At 41.5% G+C, this 17,120-nt stretch overlaps 1 protein-coding gene across 1 annotated transcript in view; it reads left to right on the top strand.

The window, feature by feature from the left end:
* The window catches only part of LOC311099545 (gamma-aminobutyric acid receptor subunit beta-4-like), a gene marked incomplete at both ends in the record, with an annotated part of 46,286 nt that extends 42,803 nt beyond the window's left edge, over positions 1 to 3,483 (top strand). Inside the window, 4 exons of the mRNA XM_084140244.1 lie at positions 1,193 to 1,345; positions 1,780 to 2,036; positions 2,683 to 2,772; positions 3,130 to 3,483. Coding sequence (XP_083996370.1) covers positions 1,193 to 1,345; positions 1,780 to 2,036; positions 2,683 to 2,772; positions 3,130 to 3,483 — 854 coding nt within the window. The remainder of the gene's footprint in view (positions 1 to 1,192; positions 1,346 to 1,779; positions 2,037 to 2,682; positions 2,773 to 3,129) is intronic.
* Between the last annotated feature and the right edge of the window lie 13,637 nt (positions 3,484 to 17,120).

Below are 17,120 nucleotides of genomic sequence, written 5' to 3'. Positions count from 1 at the left end.
CTCAGAAATATGCAGAAATACATTTTAATGATCCTGTATATACATATTAGTTATTTTTCAACTTAACAATGATAGAATGTAGGTTTGCTTGTAGGATGAGTTAAATTGTCAGTCCAGTTCCACTCACTGTTTTGTGTTATTAATGTTATTCCAATGGGTAGCACTTCCAACTAGCTGCTTATCAATTCAGAGAACGTTGCCTGCAGAATATTTTAAGTAATCTCCATGTGACAGTTAACTTGAGTTCATTTAGTAGTCTAGTCTTTAAGTAGTCTTGCCCTTGTGTGTGCACTTGTTTATTTAGATTCACGAGGTACAGCAGGAAGGAATAAAATATGCCCGGATATTGATTCATTAAAAGATTTACCGGACCAGGGAGATGAAAGGGTCATTTCTCATTGTGTGTAGCACACAGTTGATTGCCTTTTAAATGAAAACCATCATGGCTATCTTAGGCCCTTTCTTTCATTTTGATAAAGTGGTCATACAAACTCCCTTGAGGGAATTAGTTGTGCATTCATAGCGGTAAACATTTCTCTCTAGCTGAAGTAGGGGAAAGTCAAAGCCACAGGGGAATATCTTTCTCATTAACAACTTGTTGTTGAGCTTGTTTGAATAATCAATACATTCAATGCAACCAATTAATGTCTCATCATAACGAGCTGACATTTTTCTCTGCAACATGCATTAATGTTAAGCGCCATAGGTTCACCCCACTAGCTTCATCACAGTCTCATGTGGGTTCCTCCTCCCCACTTAAGTAGTGAGAAGACGTGCTCTCCAATTACGAGCCTTTTTAAATCCCCTTTTGGTGATATTTAGAGGACAGAGAAAGTGCTAAACAGAGTAAAACACAGCAGCTCTCCGTGACAATTCTCAGAGGGATGCTGGAGCTGCCTGCTGAGATGGGGGGTTGCAGAAAAATCTGCTGTGTTTGCGACTTTCTGCCATGTTTAATTGGAATCGAACTTGTCCCTGGAAAGGAATCCATTGCTTTGGGGAAATGAAGTGCTCCTTCTGAACGAATGGAGAAATGACTACCCCGCGCATTGTCAAAGTGCAGACTTTGGAACTCATAAGTTGTGCCAGCGGTTCTTCCTTTTCTGCACTGATGTGTTTCCTCTGCCCCTCTCAATCACTCTATCACTCCATCACTCCATCCTCTCTCCTTCTCTCTTGTTCTCTGTGAAAGGTTCCTATCCCAGGCTATCATTGAGTTTCAGGATTAAAAGGAACATAGGCTACTTCATCCTGCAGACATACATGCCCTCCATCCTGATCACCATCCTCTCCTGGGTCTCCTTCTGGATCAACTACGATGCCTCTGCAGCTCGGGTGGCCCTGGGTAAGAATCCATCTCCACTGCAATGTTTCAGCAACACAGAGTATTCCCAGTGAACACAGTGGGCAACGGTGTCTTCAACGTTTCTCACAAGGTTGCTCTAACATTGCAGTAACTTATGTTGCTACTGCAGTACAAAATGCTACGTACAATTTTGAATCAGGATAAACAGATTAGTAACCATCTCCCACTTACACAAAGGAGCCATTACTACCACTCATAATTTTCACTTTTCATTGAAAACAGAAAGCTACGAATCTACCCAGCAGGAGCAACGTGTCAAACAATGTTTAGAGGCGCACAAACTTCCCACTCAAAATCCTTACATTGCATTTTGGTCTTCCTGATGACCAAATACTTTACTTTAATGGTGATGACTACTGATGTATATCTAATAATAATGTATTTATGTTTGTGTTTGTGTTTGCGATTTCCAGGTGTTACAACGGTGCTCACCATGACAACCATTAACACCCACCTTAGGGAGACCCTCCCAAAGATCCCGTACGTGAAAGCCATCGACGTCTACCTCATGGGCTGTTTTGTGTTTGTGTTCCTGGCCCTGCTCGAATATGCCTTCGTAAATTATGTGTTCTTTGGCCGGGGCCCCCAGCAACAGAAGAAAATCCACGAGCGGCTGAACAAAACCAATAACGAGCGCTCGCGATACGAAGAGAAGCGCCTGAGGGAACAGGTTTGCATCTTCAGCTGCCTTCTTTCTCTCTGTATCAGAATCAGAATCCTAGTGTAAAACAATATTTTGTTTTCTTTGAGAATCCCTAGCACAGGCATCTGTTATTTTCACAAGAATACGAAATACGCTTTCCTCTATGTTGGTTTGGCATAAGACAGTACTTTCACAAGCCTATAGATGCTACCTCCACCAGATACATATCCAAAAACCATCCTCCATTGCTTTTCCTCCAGCACTGACTCTTTGATTTTAATGAATATCGTTTTTTGGCATTGAGATATACTGTAGCTGTTCATTTTACTACATTCCCATTCTCTTCTCAGGTTGTTGTCTTTGTTTTTGCTGTGGACTTGATTCAGTCTTACCACTGTGCTGTCCTGGGAGTTGCATTTTTACTAACATTCACCCACTTTTGTCTAATTTTAATGGGTATGCAGCCAGAAACATTAGTATTCAAGGGAAAATGCTAAAACGGTCCGACTGAATGAAGCCCCTTGTCTCTGTGTCTGAAATATGACATGCCATGCTTATGCAAAGTTGTTCTTGTTAGCCTTATGTTTATGCATTCTGTATTTTTAAGATGTGCTTAATTGTCAGTGTTTTATAGGCGTTTAATGTTCTCTTAACTTTTTTTTTTCATTGCAAGGACTCCATTGCCACGCCGTTTCAAACCAACACCCTCAGGTCATATACACAGAGAAGAAATCTGTACCTCGAGGAGCAAAGAAAAGTTGGGGTACATGCATTTAGAAATCATATGAGCTGTGGGACTGCAGTCTAATAGAGGTCTGCTAAAATGGTTGATAGAGTGATGGCAATTAATTTGTGTCAATTTACTCTCAGTGAAAAAGCACCGTAAGGCACTAGCTATAAGGGAGAAAATGGGAAAAGTGCATAAATTCAGAATTCTTTAAAGAGGCATGAAAAGATTACATTTCCTTCCACATCATCATTACGTTTGCTTTAGCTTGAAAATTGGACACGAAAATGAAAAGCTGGGTGGGTGTAGATTATTATTAGGGCAGTTTGGGGTAATGTCACTGTGTTCTGCTTCTCCCTGACGTTCTCTCTCTCCCCTCCTCTGTCCTCCAAGGTGGACGCTTACGGGAACATCCTGCTCACCACGCTGGAGATGAATAATGAGGTGATGCCGTCAGACGTGGGAAGTAGTGTCAGTGACTCCCGGAATTCAGTGATGTCATTCGACAGCTCTGGGGTCCAGTTCAGGAAGCCCATGGCTCCCCGCGATGGCTTCAGTCACCACTCACTGGACCGCAGCGCCATGCGCAGCAGGGCCAACTGTCGGCTACGACGGCGCTCTTCCAAGCTCAAGCTGAAAATCCCTAACCTGGCAGATGTCAGCACCATTGACAAATGGTCCCGGGTCCTTTTCCCCATCATGTTTGGATTTTTCAACCTAATCTACTGGCTGTACTATGTGAATTGATGTGAATCCCACTAGGAATCATGGGCCATATTTTGAGAGCACATTAAATTGGCTTTGATACAGTTGGAAAATATGTATACACATGTACAAGTTGATACATATGTATATGCATATTTCTATATATTATATTTATATATACACGTGTGTGTGTAAATCTGAAGGACTTTTCTCCTGTATAAAGCATTATTAGAATGACTTGAATGTTTAAGAATAATTGCGAGAGAAACTTTCAAGCCTTTGAATTTTCTCCTGAAACAAACAAACAAACTAACTAACTAACTAACAAATAACCATCAGATCCCTTTGGGGGATTTTGGAACTAAAGACTGCATGATATTTTTGCTAAAAAGAAAGCGAAAGCTCTTGAGAGAAGAGATGTCTCAGAGTCTCATTGGCTTTTTATTGATACTCACTGTAATCAGCATCCTCTACCGCAGCTCATCAAATCAGAGGTGGCTTGTGTGTTCAGGCATCGGCAGAGTCAAGTCCCTAATATCCAGCTTCCCCCCCCCCCCCCCCATTTCCCATGGATAACATGCACGGAATTCTCCAGTTCTACTCTGTACAGCAACCTTGTTCGGATTATGTGTCGTTCCTTGGATTTTTCAGAGTGACATTGTTCTCTTTATGGGACATCAGCTCTGGTGCAATGCTGGTCTACATTGGGGCCCATCAGGATGGGATGTTAGACCACTGTGTTCCTGCCCAGAGTCAGTGCAAACTTCTCTTCATTTCTCTTCTCATGTTTGTTTTTAGAGCAGTTCTTTGGGGTATTTTCTTTATGGTTATAAAGATGATGATTATTGTAATTATTATTTTGTCTTGAAAATAATGTGTTTTTTGGGAGAGTGTCACTTGTTTTAGAGTTACTGCATTATTAGGAAAAGAGTCACAGGTATGAATTACTCATTTTGATTGTTTGAAAAATAGACATATACTGTACATTTGGTCATCCAGTATCCTCATGGACATAGTTGGCTAATATAATTGTACTCTTTCTTTAACTTCCTGTGCTTGATTCATCTATAGATACAGTATTCATTGCCTCATATCCAGCTTTGTGTTCTGTAAGGAAGGAAGGACAACTATAGTGAAGGATTGAAAGTTATTCCACTATAAAGATGTGAGAAAAAAATATTGTGTATTAAAAAAGAGATTTCGCCATTGTTTATTTGTTTGATATTGAAATCAACATATCATCCCATTGTTTGACCTGCTGTTGTATGTACTACTCTCTCACTGTAAACAACAACAAAAATAATCACCCTGAGAATGTTGGGTATGTATATTATAGTTCCTATGAAACATGCCTGTCTTAAATTCTAATTTACTCAAATTGATTATTTATTTAAGGGTTGTAGCAGGGGGCGGGGGGGGGGGGGCAGGATTAGAAAAAAACTCAACCTCTCACACCCAGTAGCTCTGAAAACACTGCAGAGCCACCCACCCTTCAAATGTCTCTGAGGATCAAACCCCAAAGATCAGAAACATCATCAGAATCTGAAAAAAAAGGTTTTAAGTTTCTAGAGGCAAGACAAGATGTGTGATAAATAGCCATGAACTGAAGAGACAACCAAAAAGGCCTATAATCCCCATCTTATTTTTTTATTTTGCTCTAAAAGTCACTCAATTCCATTAGCTCAGATCCACTCACCAATGAGATGTCCACTGCAGCGTTGATGCCATGTCATGTTGATCCACACTGTACATTTACAGGATACAATTATTTGGGTCTGTCTAGAGTGAAGAGGAGAGCAAATGCATTCATATATTAAAACAGGCATTTACAGACTATCTCCATGTTCAAACTAGTATCACTTTGATTCAACAATGCAATGAAGTGCAGTGCATTTGAATATTCATGCTGAGGAATGCCACATTCCTTTAAGATTCCTCCAAGATTTAAATGAAGAGAGCAGAAGGCACATTTCCGTTGTTGGCTGTAACTATGGACATTAAAGTTGTATTGTAAATGTGGTTATGATTGAAACATCTAGAATCAGAACCTACAGGGTCTGCATGGTAATCAAATGGCACCAGATGACCAAGGGAGGCAAAGTCACAGATCAGATACAGAGGTAGCCAAGAAAAAGAGATGGGGGTCCTTTGGACATTCCAGAGGATAGGAGAGGAGAAAATGTTTAGAGCATCTCAGTTACTGCCTTGCACATTGCAGTGACTAATCTCCTCAGAGCTCACTGATAGGCTCCCCTAAGTTCCAAGAGCTTCTCTCTCCAACGTCTCCATCCCCTGGCCGGGCTGGCACTAGACAGGCAGGATACGGACCTCTAACTGGGAGCGCCGAGCCCCATGGAGGGCTAGCACAGGACAGGATGTACCATGGGGCCGAGAGAGAGAGAGAGAGAGAGAGAGAGAGAGAGAGAGAGAGAGAGAGAGAGAGAGAAAGAGAAATACAGAAATTACAGAAAAAGAGAGAGAGCATACAGATGTAGGATCTTAATTTGAGCCAGTTTGCTACAGCAGGAAAATAATCATGCAGCAACTGGAAATGTGAATTATAATGTGGATTATAATTAATGGACAATTTTGTAGGGGTTGATACATTTTTCGTAAGGGAAAATCAAGTGAAATTTCTAAATGAAAATTATAAACTTCAGGAGCCTTTTTAAACCTGAAATACACTAAAAGCACTGCAGAAAATGTATCCTGCAACAGAGTGATCAAATTAAGATCCTACATCTGTTTTATTTAACTAGACAAGTCAGTTAATAACAAATTCTTATTTACAATGACGGCCTACCCCGGCCAAACCCTCCCCTAACCCAATTGTGCGCCGCCCTATTGGGCTCCTGATCACGGCCGGTTGCGATACAGCCTGGGATCGAACTCGGGTCTGTAGTGACGCCTCAAGCACTGCGATGCAGTGCCTTAGATCACTGCACCACTCGATCTGTAGTATGGAGCAGAGAAGAGATCTTGGATCTTGACACTTTTCACCACAGTAAATTGGACGCATAGAATTAGGAATAATAATACTTTAATAGGATCTAATTATATGGTTGGATGCCACTCCAATGTTCTACCTGTCACAGTGGTAGTTGTGCCACCAATGACAATTAGTTTCTGCAACACATTTGAGAGAAATGAACCAGAGTTTGCATTAAATCTAACCTGTAGTGCCAGGTTATACTACAGCAGAAAATGAAGCAGTACAGAGTAGCTACTGGGACTAAAGGTTAAAAAGGGGAGTTTCTGTATAATCTAAAACAGAATCAGTGGATGATACTAATTGGAATGCATGATACTAATCTGTAGGGGGCCGAAGTATGACATCACTCGGCGTTACTCAGGAACCTGGCATCAGATTTGAAGGATCTTCCGCTTCTGCACCCTATTGATCTATGTCAGATTAGTCTACATAATACTTTATAAACATGACATAACTGTTGTTGTAACCATCCATCACCTTTTAGCAAACAACCCCTGTGGTGTCACATATAAGGACGTAGGTTTGCTAGTGTCTTTAGGGTTTCCATGAATGGTTTTGACATGGATTGTGTCATGGTTAGATGGCATTATATGGGCTTTAGCCTTCATAATTCATAATTAACCCAGTGCCATGTTGCATTTACTGTAAGGTATTGTTCACTCAGTCCTTAATTTCTCATTGGAGACATCCAGGAGCTGATCATATTGTCAGAGTAGCCCCAGATGTCTCAGACAGAAAGCATCTAGATCTGGCACCATCTTGCGTTTTTTGTTATTGTCCACAGACTATAGATAAAAAGTTGAGCTCTGTTGATTTTCATCTCTCAGTGATCAATATGAGCACTACACATATTTCCCACCTATGGTGTGTTAGGGTTGGGCTGGGTGGATAGAGCCCACTGGATATCAAACTTCATGCTATACTGAACAAAAATATAAACCCATGCAACAATTTCAAAGATTTTACTGAGTTACATTCATATAAGGAAATCAGTCAATTGAAATAAATTCATTAGGCCCTAATCTATGTATTTCACATGACTGTGAATACAGATATACATCTGTTAGTCACAGATACCTTTAAAAAAAAGGGCCTCACAATGGGCCTCAGGATCTCGTCACGGTATCTCTGTGCATTCAAATTGCCATCTATAAAATGCAATTGTGTTCATTGTCCATAGCTTATGCCTGTCCATACAATAACCCCACCTCCACCATGGGGCACTCTGTTCACAATGTTGACATCAGCAAACCCCTCGCCCAAACGACGCCATACACGTGGTCTGCGTTTGTTAGTCCGGTTGGACGTACTACCAAATTCTCTAAAACAACGTTGGAGGCGGCTTCTCGTAAAGAAATTAACATTAAATTATCTGGCAACAGCTCTGGTGGACATTCCTGCAGTCAGCATGCCAATTGCACGCTCCCTCAAAACTTGAGACATCTGTGGCATTGTGTTGTGTGACAAAACTGCACATTTTAGAGTGGCCTTTTATTGTCCCCAGCACAAGGTGCACCTGTGTAATGATCATGCTGTTAAATCAGCTTCTTGATATGCTACACCTGTCAGGTGGATGGATTATCTTGGCAAAAAAGAAATGCTCACTAACAGGGACGTAAACAAATTTGTGCACCAAATTTGAGAGAAATAAGCTTTTAGTGCGTATGGAAAATTTCTGGGATCTTTTATTTCAGTTCATGAAATATGTTATTTCAGCTCATGAAACATGGGACCAACACTTTACATGTTGCGTTTATATTTTTGGTCAGTGTAGATAAACCTCCCAACCCCCAATTAGCCAAGTAAGTCTTGAGCAAAATGTGTAACAAATCACCTTGGCTTACATAGCCTCAACATGGAGTTCACCAAAACATTTTGTGAAAATGTTCAATGCAATACAATGAATTAAATTCTTTAAAGTGCAATACAAGTCTTACAAAAGCATACTATACAAAGATTTGAGAAACAAGAAGAAAATACATAAAGCTATCCATCTCAACAAACATCTTACGGCCAGATGTACTAGCTAAGCATTTGCATTTAAACGGCATAGTGAACATATCAAGTAAAGGTAGAAGACGGATTACATCTTTTGGCCTTTTGATTGGAAATAATCAAAATAATCCATCTAATCTGAATTTCACTTAAATGCACTAAATAGCTCATGCATTTCTTTTTTTCACACGTAACGACAGGTATTCTTTCATATAACATACAGTAAAACATAACTTCCTTCATTTTACAAAAAATAACTAATGATTGGTCCGTATGGAAACCCTTGCACGCTTGCAGTAAATATACTCATTACATTGAACTCACACCTACTATATGTGAAAATATAAACCACGTTCATATCTCGAAAGCTGTGAGGAAACACGTTTTTCATTTGATGATTTAGTTTCGTTATGCCACATCTGTTTTGTTGACACATTAATGTACAAGGAGAAGTGGAGGTAAAAAGAAACGACAACTGTTGAACTGATTTCAATGTGAATTTTCTTGCCTCTTGTGTATATGTGTAATTACATGTGAATTGTACTGTAAATATGAAATCTTTCGCTTAATATTTCTTAATGCATGAACGAAAAAAAACTGGGAAGTTCATAATAGCAGCTAGCTTCACTGCTAATGGCATGGACAGCTTATATAGCATTGGCATATTTCTGCAATACAAAACCTACAAAAAAAAAAAAACATTTTAAGAAGAGAAGATAAAGGTTTTGTTTTGCATGACCTAAGTTTGGAAAGGTTTCTTTTGGTATTTTTCTATTCCACACTGTTCATCAGTTTCATTCTCACAGCCAGGAAAGGAAGGACCCAGTGTTTACATGCTCTAGTTGCACTTGTTTTACAGCCAGCTTGACAAACACTGTAAAGCAAACTATATGTTAAATAAAACTGGAGAAAAACAAAAAATTAGAATGTACATTATATGATTCATGGTCAACATGAATAATATGTACCACTCTATCATTTTCACTTAATGTGTAGCACATACAATTTGGAATCGATGCACCAAGTACATACTGTAGTTTTATCAAGTTTAGCTTTAGCACTAACATCAATCACCCTCCAGCTACAAAGGATGTAAAGGAAACTCACCAGTAGTATCTGAACTTAAGCCATGGGATTGCATGCTGAGTGGGTATTCCCAGCCGTTTCTCTTAAATGAGTTGCCTCTGGACTGGGGGGTTCTGCTCTGTTGCTGATTATGATGATACTTGCAGGAGGCTGTGCTGAGCCCCAATTATACATCAGTATACCTCCCTCTTTCAAGGAGATTTTACCAGGGAAAACATACTTGTAAAACAAATAGCTAGGGGAAAAAATCTGTAAAGATTGGCAAAAAAAATTAAAGGCCAACAACCCCTATCTATTTGAAATATTTCAATCAGTAGTATTATTGTACTTTTTATATATACTTTTTTGTAATTGGCTGTATTTTGTTGCATTTCGTCATGGATTGTTATTATTACTGTAGTTGTGGTTTTCTCATAAAAAGGAAATGTATTTCTACTTGCAACCTGCCCTGGAAGTAAAATGCATTTAGTTTTTGTACTGTAATTGTTTTGTTCACATTGAGCGCTTTATTTTGGTCAGTTATCTAATGAGGTGTTTTATTTCATTTGGGGTATGAGTTTTCTATCAACATTTCTATAATACGAAGTCGTATTTCCTTTTTTTGTCAGTGCCAATTAATGTTATAGTGTCAATCAGCTTTTTTAGGTGTTTGAGCAAAATGTGTTTTTTACAAATACAAGGTGTTAAAGTATGTGGTATAAAAAGGGTTATCATTCAAACAACTGACTTTTTACTAATAAAGGCTTATACAGTAAAGAATGACAATGTCTTTTCGTTTGCCCTTTGAGGACTAATATCTATTGTTTAATTTACATTTTGATGAATTTATTTTATTGTGTTAGTCCCCAAAAGGTAAATAAAATACTCAGTTGCAAAAAAATATATTGAAAGTTCTTTACTGTTGCAATTTCAAGCTGTTGTAGGAGGTTTTACCTATGTTGGTGTGTTGCTTTTTCATAAGGGCTGTTGGGTTATGAAGACAGACTTGAGTACAAGTAAGAGAAAAGACAAGAGAGTGTCTTCTTGTACCAGATTTTAATTTGATTACAACCATGATACATTAATGAGAGGATACATCCATTCATGGCCTATTTCCTGAATAAAGACACAAAGTGATTCCTGCTGAGAAGTGTAATGTTTGCCCCTTGTTCAACTCAAGCCATAGCGCTGCTTACTCCCCTTGCCCAATGTTGGCCAAACATCAAACTCTGCATAAAGAGAGGTGGAGACTTTAAGATAGACGCCTAGCACTAACTGTTGTCTAAGACCATTTTGCGGGACCACTGTGTTCTCTGGTTCATATTGAGTCCTGTTCCCTGTTTTGGTGTATCTAGAGTGGTGAAGGTATTTGGAGAGATTGTTGAGGACAAAGAGCATGTGGCCAGAGTGTCATCTATCTGGTCTTGTGAAGTTAGCACGTTGATACTTACAGGAGATAAAGATTCTCATTCACAAACACAAACACACAGAGCCTCTGTAGATCCTAGTTCCATACATGTTTTCCATGACATTTGGTGTGGGACATGTTAGATAGATGCAGGAGCAACTCTTACCAGGATGCCATGGGCAGAAATACATCTTTGCTGTTTTCCCCTCTTTTCTCTCTGTCTTACTTTCTATGGTAAACTTTGAAAATGGCCCCAGTAGAGGAGAAGCACTCACAGGATTGGAGTGCATTGCTCTGTTAAGAATATGGATGCAGAGCCATTGAACTAGATCGGCAAAATGTGCCCTCCATTTCCATGTTCTATTGTCAGCACTCCATATAAAAACATCAAATATTGAAAGGGTACATTAACATTGGCCAGAAATTGATGACTGCTCCACTGAGGGACAAAAAGCAGAAAATGGTCAGAAAGCAGAGGATGCTTTAGCTTCATGGCTTACACTTTCTAATGCAGTGATTTATTTTGATCTATTGTGTCATAACCAAAGCTAACCCTAACCCTGCACTGTCTGGGGTTGAGTGGTAATATCCGATTTTTACAAAATAATATGTAAAAAACGATTGTTCTTCCATTGGTGGACACACATACACGGAGTATACAAAACCGAAAGAACACCTGCTCTTTCCATGACACAGACTGACCAGGTGAATCCAGGTGAAAGCTATGATCCCTTACTGATGTCACTTGTTAAATCCTCTTCAATCAGTGTAGATGAAGGGGAGGAGACAGGTTAAAGACGGATTTTTAAGCCTTGAGACAATTGTGACATGGATTGTGTATGTGTGCCATTCAGTGGGTGAATGGGCAAGACAAAAAATGTAAGTGCCTTTGAATGGGGTATGGTAGTAGGTTCCAGGCGCACCTGTTAGTGTCAAGAAGTGCAACGTTGCTGGGTTTTTCACGCTCAACAGTTTCCTGTGTGTATCAAGAATGGTACACCACCCAAAGGACATTCAGTCAACTTGAAACTACTGTGGGAAGCATTGGAGTCAACATGCGCCAGCATCCCTGTGGAACGCTTTCAACACCTTATAAAGTCCATGCCCCGACGAATGCAACTCAATATTAGGAAGGTGTTCCTAATGTTTGGTATACTCAGTGTATAGTTGTATACATGATGATGATATTATGACAATGGATTAAAAACTGTGGTCATCATTGGCCTGACAGTATCATGCCATCATATGTGATGAATGGAGCTGTTTACTTAAAATGCCAGATGGGCTGGTCCATTTTTAGCCAAGTGGGCCTGTAAAACATAGTTTTATTCCCGCAAAATGATCATTATCTGGCTAATGATGTGGGCTTTGAGGAGTGGGGGCCTCAAGAAAAATAAATAGGTCGGTGTCAGGGCCTCAACCAAAAAAAATGGGCCTGTGTGTTAGAAATGCCAGTGCCGAGTTTTGGTCCCAGTCCACCCCTGATGTTAAGCACACCTGCATTGTTGTAAAGCATGAAGCACAAGGCAAGTAGTCCTCACAATTGTGCTTGAGAAAAGCCACCAAGCATAATCTATTCAAATATCTCATGGAGACAGATCTTTGGTGTCCTTTTGAGTTGACTTATAAATAGACTTGGAAAACTGCTCCAGGGAATGACATGTCTTGTTAGAGGCCAGAAATATTCAAGACTTCCAAAGGACTAATCATGCTTCTCTGGAATGTGCTTTAGTAGTGGGAGATAAATGTACAACTTCATATCTACAGTCGTATCCCCAACTCCCATTTATTGATAACACACGTTGGTAACTATGGTCTTTTAAATAACTTTGGTATCAAATTAGAGATCAAAATGTTCTCAGTAAAAACCTTTTTTCTAACTTGTGACTTTATGAATACATGTCCTTGTTGCTTTTTCCTTTAGAGAATCCATGTTTTGATTTTGGCCATGGTGTATCTTGTCTCTGAGGGAGAGGTCACTTCACTCTGGGATGTCCATCCATTTTGAGATGTTTTGCCTTTGGAGTTCCTGTTTTGGGGTTGAGCAGAGAGAGTGGAGAGATGAGGGGGAGTGGAGACAGAATGCGTCTAATAAAATATTAAGACACAGCTCTTTTATCCAATACAATGTGACCATCGCTGCACTGCTGGATCTACGTCTTTCTCTCCACCATGTCCCTAGCTCTCTCTCTTCCTCTCTCTCTCTCTCTCTCTTTCTCTCTCTCTCTCTCTTTCTCTCTCTGAATGTTTATTTTTAACAATCTAGTGAGAGTTTGTACATGGTTGTGTGTGGTTGTGTGTTGTCACGAATGTGAATTTGCAATCTCTATTTTGTGTCGATGGTATTTTCAGTGGCTGTGGGGACAGTGTGAAGTCATGCTAAATGTCTGGCCTGTTTTCCCCAGGCTGCTGGGAAGATGGGAGGAGGGGCAACGAGTGAGCCATGTTGAGGACAGAGAAGCGCTCTTGTCTCTGTTGTCATCGCTCGCCTCAAGCTCCCCGCACCTCCATCTCCCAAATGGCCTTCCCTCCCGCTCATCATTCAGCAGCTAACACTGCTCTCTGCTGGCAGATGATCTAACTACACCGCTGCTAAATCAAATCTCTTATGAGCCGCTCTGGTTGAACAACAACAGCAGCCAAAACCAACGTCTTTGTTACCTAATCAAATCTAATATGAGATGATTGTAAGTAATTACAGGCAGACCTGCACACTGTGTCCTCCAGGCTACTATTCTCATCAAAGCACAGTAAGAGTGAGGCCCTTCTGCTCTCTGCGTTTCAGAGATCCAGCATAATTTATCATATCACTAAACATTGACACTTAGTTGATTGGGATAATTTTAAGACAGCAGAAAAATGATTGAGTGCAAGAGAGCGGTTTAAAATATGAACAAGGGCCACGTTGGAATTTAAGACCATTTCACGACTCCTGAAAGAGTTAACGGCCTATTTTTATGGCGTGATGAATGGACAGAGAAAGAGAGGAGAGGTCATAAGCAGAGTTTTAATAGATAGCTTTATTAAACTAGGTAAATATGCTGCACCAGCCAGACAGGGCCTCTCTCCAGCGTTTCTTGGGGGGCAGGACCAGTGTGCAGTCTTCCTCTGGATCCACATTGGCTGGTACCACTGGTAAGGACATCTTCACAACCAGGCTCAGCACGACAGTAGGACTGCCGCTGTAACCACTCAGATTGGTTACCAAGTCATAAATATTACCACAGTCTTTCTCCGCTTCCATCACTGATTGGGCAAGGCCACGGGCTCTCTTCAGGATTCGGTGACTGCTTGGTACTAATCTTGGCGTCTTTTGATTGATGACCTGTCAATCACCTTACATTTACATTTAAGTCATTTAGCAGACGCTCTTATCCAGAGCCACTTACAGATTGGTGCATTCAACTTAGGATAGCCAGTGGGACAACCACATCTTGATCACAGTAAGTACACTTCTTCAAACAAGCAGCTGTGAGCAAAGTCAGTGCAATCAGGGACAACTACATCTCGATCACAATAAGTACATTTCTTTAAACAAGTCAGTGCTAGCAGGTGAAATAAGTCAGGTGTTAGTTTAGACAAAAGACAGTGGTAGTAAAGGGGGGGTAGAATGATTACTATTATACTATTCCAGGTATTCCTTAAAGAGGTAGGGTTTCAAGTGTCTCCGGAAGGTGGTCAGTGACTCCGCTGTCCTGGCGTCGTGGGGGAGCTTGTTCCACCATTGGGGTGCCAGAGCAGCGAATAGCTTTGACTGGGCTGAGCGGGAACTGCGCTTCCGTAGAGGTATGGGGGCTAGCAGGCCAGAGGTGGATGAACGTAGTGCCCTCGTTTGGGTGTAGGGTCTGATCAGAGCCTGAAGGTAAGGAGGTGCCGTTCCCCTCACAGCTCCATAGGCAAGCACCATGGTTTTGTAGTAGATGCGAGCTTCAACCGGAAGCCAGTGGAGTGTGCGGAGGAGCGGGGTGACGTGAGAGAACTTGGGAAGGTTGAACACCAGACGGGCTGCAGCGTTCTGGATAAGTTGCAGGGGTTTAATGGCACAGGCAGGGAGCCCAGCCAACAGCGAGTTGCAGTAATCCAGATGGGAGATGACAAGTGCCTGGATTAGGACCTGTGCCGCTTTCAGCACCTTATACCCAGGCACGAAGGCATAGGAGAGGTTCTGGATTCGCTGGATGGGCTGGGAGGCCTCTGGCTGGGAGGGCCCTGCAGTCTCTAGCTGGGAGGGCCCAGCAGTCTCTGGCTGGTAAGCGCCAGAAGTTTCTGGCTGGGAGGGCCCAGCAGTTTCTGGCTGGGAGGCCCCAGCAGTCTCTGACTGGGAGGGCCCTGCAGTCTCTAGCTGGGAAGGCCCTGTAACCTCTGTGGAGAAATTGTGAATACCATCTCGGAGTATGAGAATTACTTGCATTCTAGAATTTGGGATTCTCACAGGTTCCATTAGATTCCTGACTATGGTCTAAAAAGAAAAAGAAAGATGATAAGAATAGAGAAGTCAGACAACAGATGGGGCGATAATGTTTGGAAGGATGAAGTTCCGAGTTCTTTGATTTAATTGGTGACAAAATGTTATTGTAATCCTAACAGGGATCCATTTTTTGTTGGGCATTAAAATGTAACTTCCTGGCCTCCCGAATGGCGCAACGATCTAAGGCACTGCATCGCAGTGCTTGAGGCGTCACTACAGACCCGGGTTCGATCACAGGCTGTGTCACAGCCGGCCGTGACCGGGAGACCAATGAGGCGGCGCACAATTGGCACAGCATCATCAGGGTTAGGGGAGGGTTTGGCCGGCCATGATGTCCTTGTCCCATCGCGCTCTAGCGACTCCTTGTGGCGGGCCGGGCGCCTGCAAGCTGACTTCGGTCGCCAGTTGTACAGTGTTTTCTCCGACACATTGGTGCGGCTGGTTTCCAGGTTAAGCAAGCAGTGCGGCTTGGCAGGGTCATGTTTCGGAGGACGCATGGCTCTCGACCTTCGGCTCTCCCGAGTCCGTATGGGAGTTGTGGTGATGGGACAAGACCATAACTACCAATTAGATATCATGAAATTGGGGCGAAAAAGGGGTACAAGTGTTTACACAAACAAAACAAAAAATGTAAAATTATTTTACCTCCAACAAGAACATAAAAACAACATTGTCTTCATTCCTCACTCTCTCCATGCCTTTGCAGGTAATCATACTGTATGGCACATTCAGTGCAAAACACCGTGTATGCATACTCCTGAGTTTCGGTTTGCATAGACTAGAGGAGGAGCTAGCAGGGCCACACCAGTAAGGCTCTTGAGATGTCAATGATTAACCTTTTTGTTTTCTTTTCGTTCAGCGTACCTACTGTGTGTGTGTACCTACTGTGTGTAAGGGTTTATTCACGATGGTCACATTCCGTTTTCATACAATCCAGCAGAACTGTAACATGGTAACATGGTAGCATGGTAACTGTAACATGGTAACATGGTAACTGTAACATGGTAACATGGTAACTGTAACATGGTAACATGGTAACTGTAACATGGACACCCTTTGCTCTGACATTTCTGGTGCTTTTTCTGATTATCCTTTTCATACATCCTGATGATGGTCATGGTATGACACCTTGGCAGACGTATATGAGCTCTGTGCCTAATGAGATGATTCCCTCCCACTCCCTCCACCTCGCCTCAACACCACCTCCATCCTCCACATCTCCCTCTACATCCTCCTTCCCCTTTTTCACTGCTGATCAACATTTTCCACATTGTTAATTTCTTATGTCACTTTATTGTAATTATGCACAATTAATCATACATGATTCATTGTCCCCCCTACACTCATAGAAAAAGGGGTTCCAAAAGGGTTCATCTGCTGTCCCCATAGGAGAACCCTTTGGGGTTCCATGTTGAACCCTCTTTAGAAAGGGTTCTTCATGGATCCAAATAACCCTTTTAGGTTCTAGATAGCACCTTTTTTTCTAAGAGTGTACCGCCGTGTCGAGCTCTTAGCATGAGCAGAGTGACGGGCGAAACTGCCATTAATAACTCAGCGCCAGTGGCAGGGAGTAAACTCCCCAGAGATAAGCAGAGTATTGTAGTGCTCTGGCTCACTCCTCCTCAGGGCAGGAGATAAAGGCCAGGTGGAGATTACATTACATTAATTACTTTGTCAGAAGCCCTGACCCAGAATGACTTACAAGGTACATTTAGAGCATATAAGAGGGAGAGATGAGCATCAGCCCAAGT

The sequence above is a fragment of the Coregonus lavaretus genome, assembly GCF_964263955.1.
Source record: "Coregonus lavaretus genome assembly, chromosome: 24".
NCBI classification, from domain to species: Eukaryota; Metazoa; Chordata; class Actinopteri; order Salmoniformes; family Salmonidae; genus Coregonus; species Coregonus lavaretus.
This window is presented reverse-complemented; position numbering and strand designations above follow the sequence as displayed.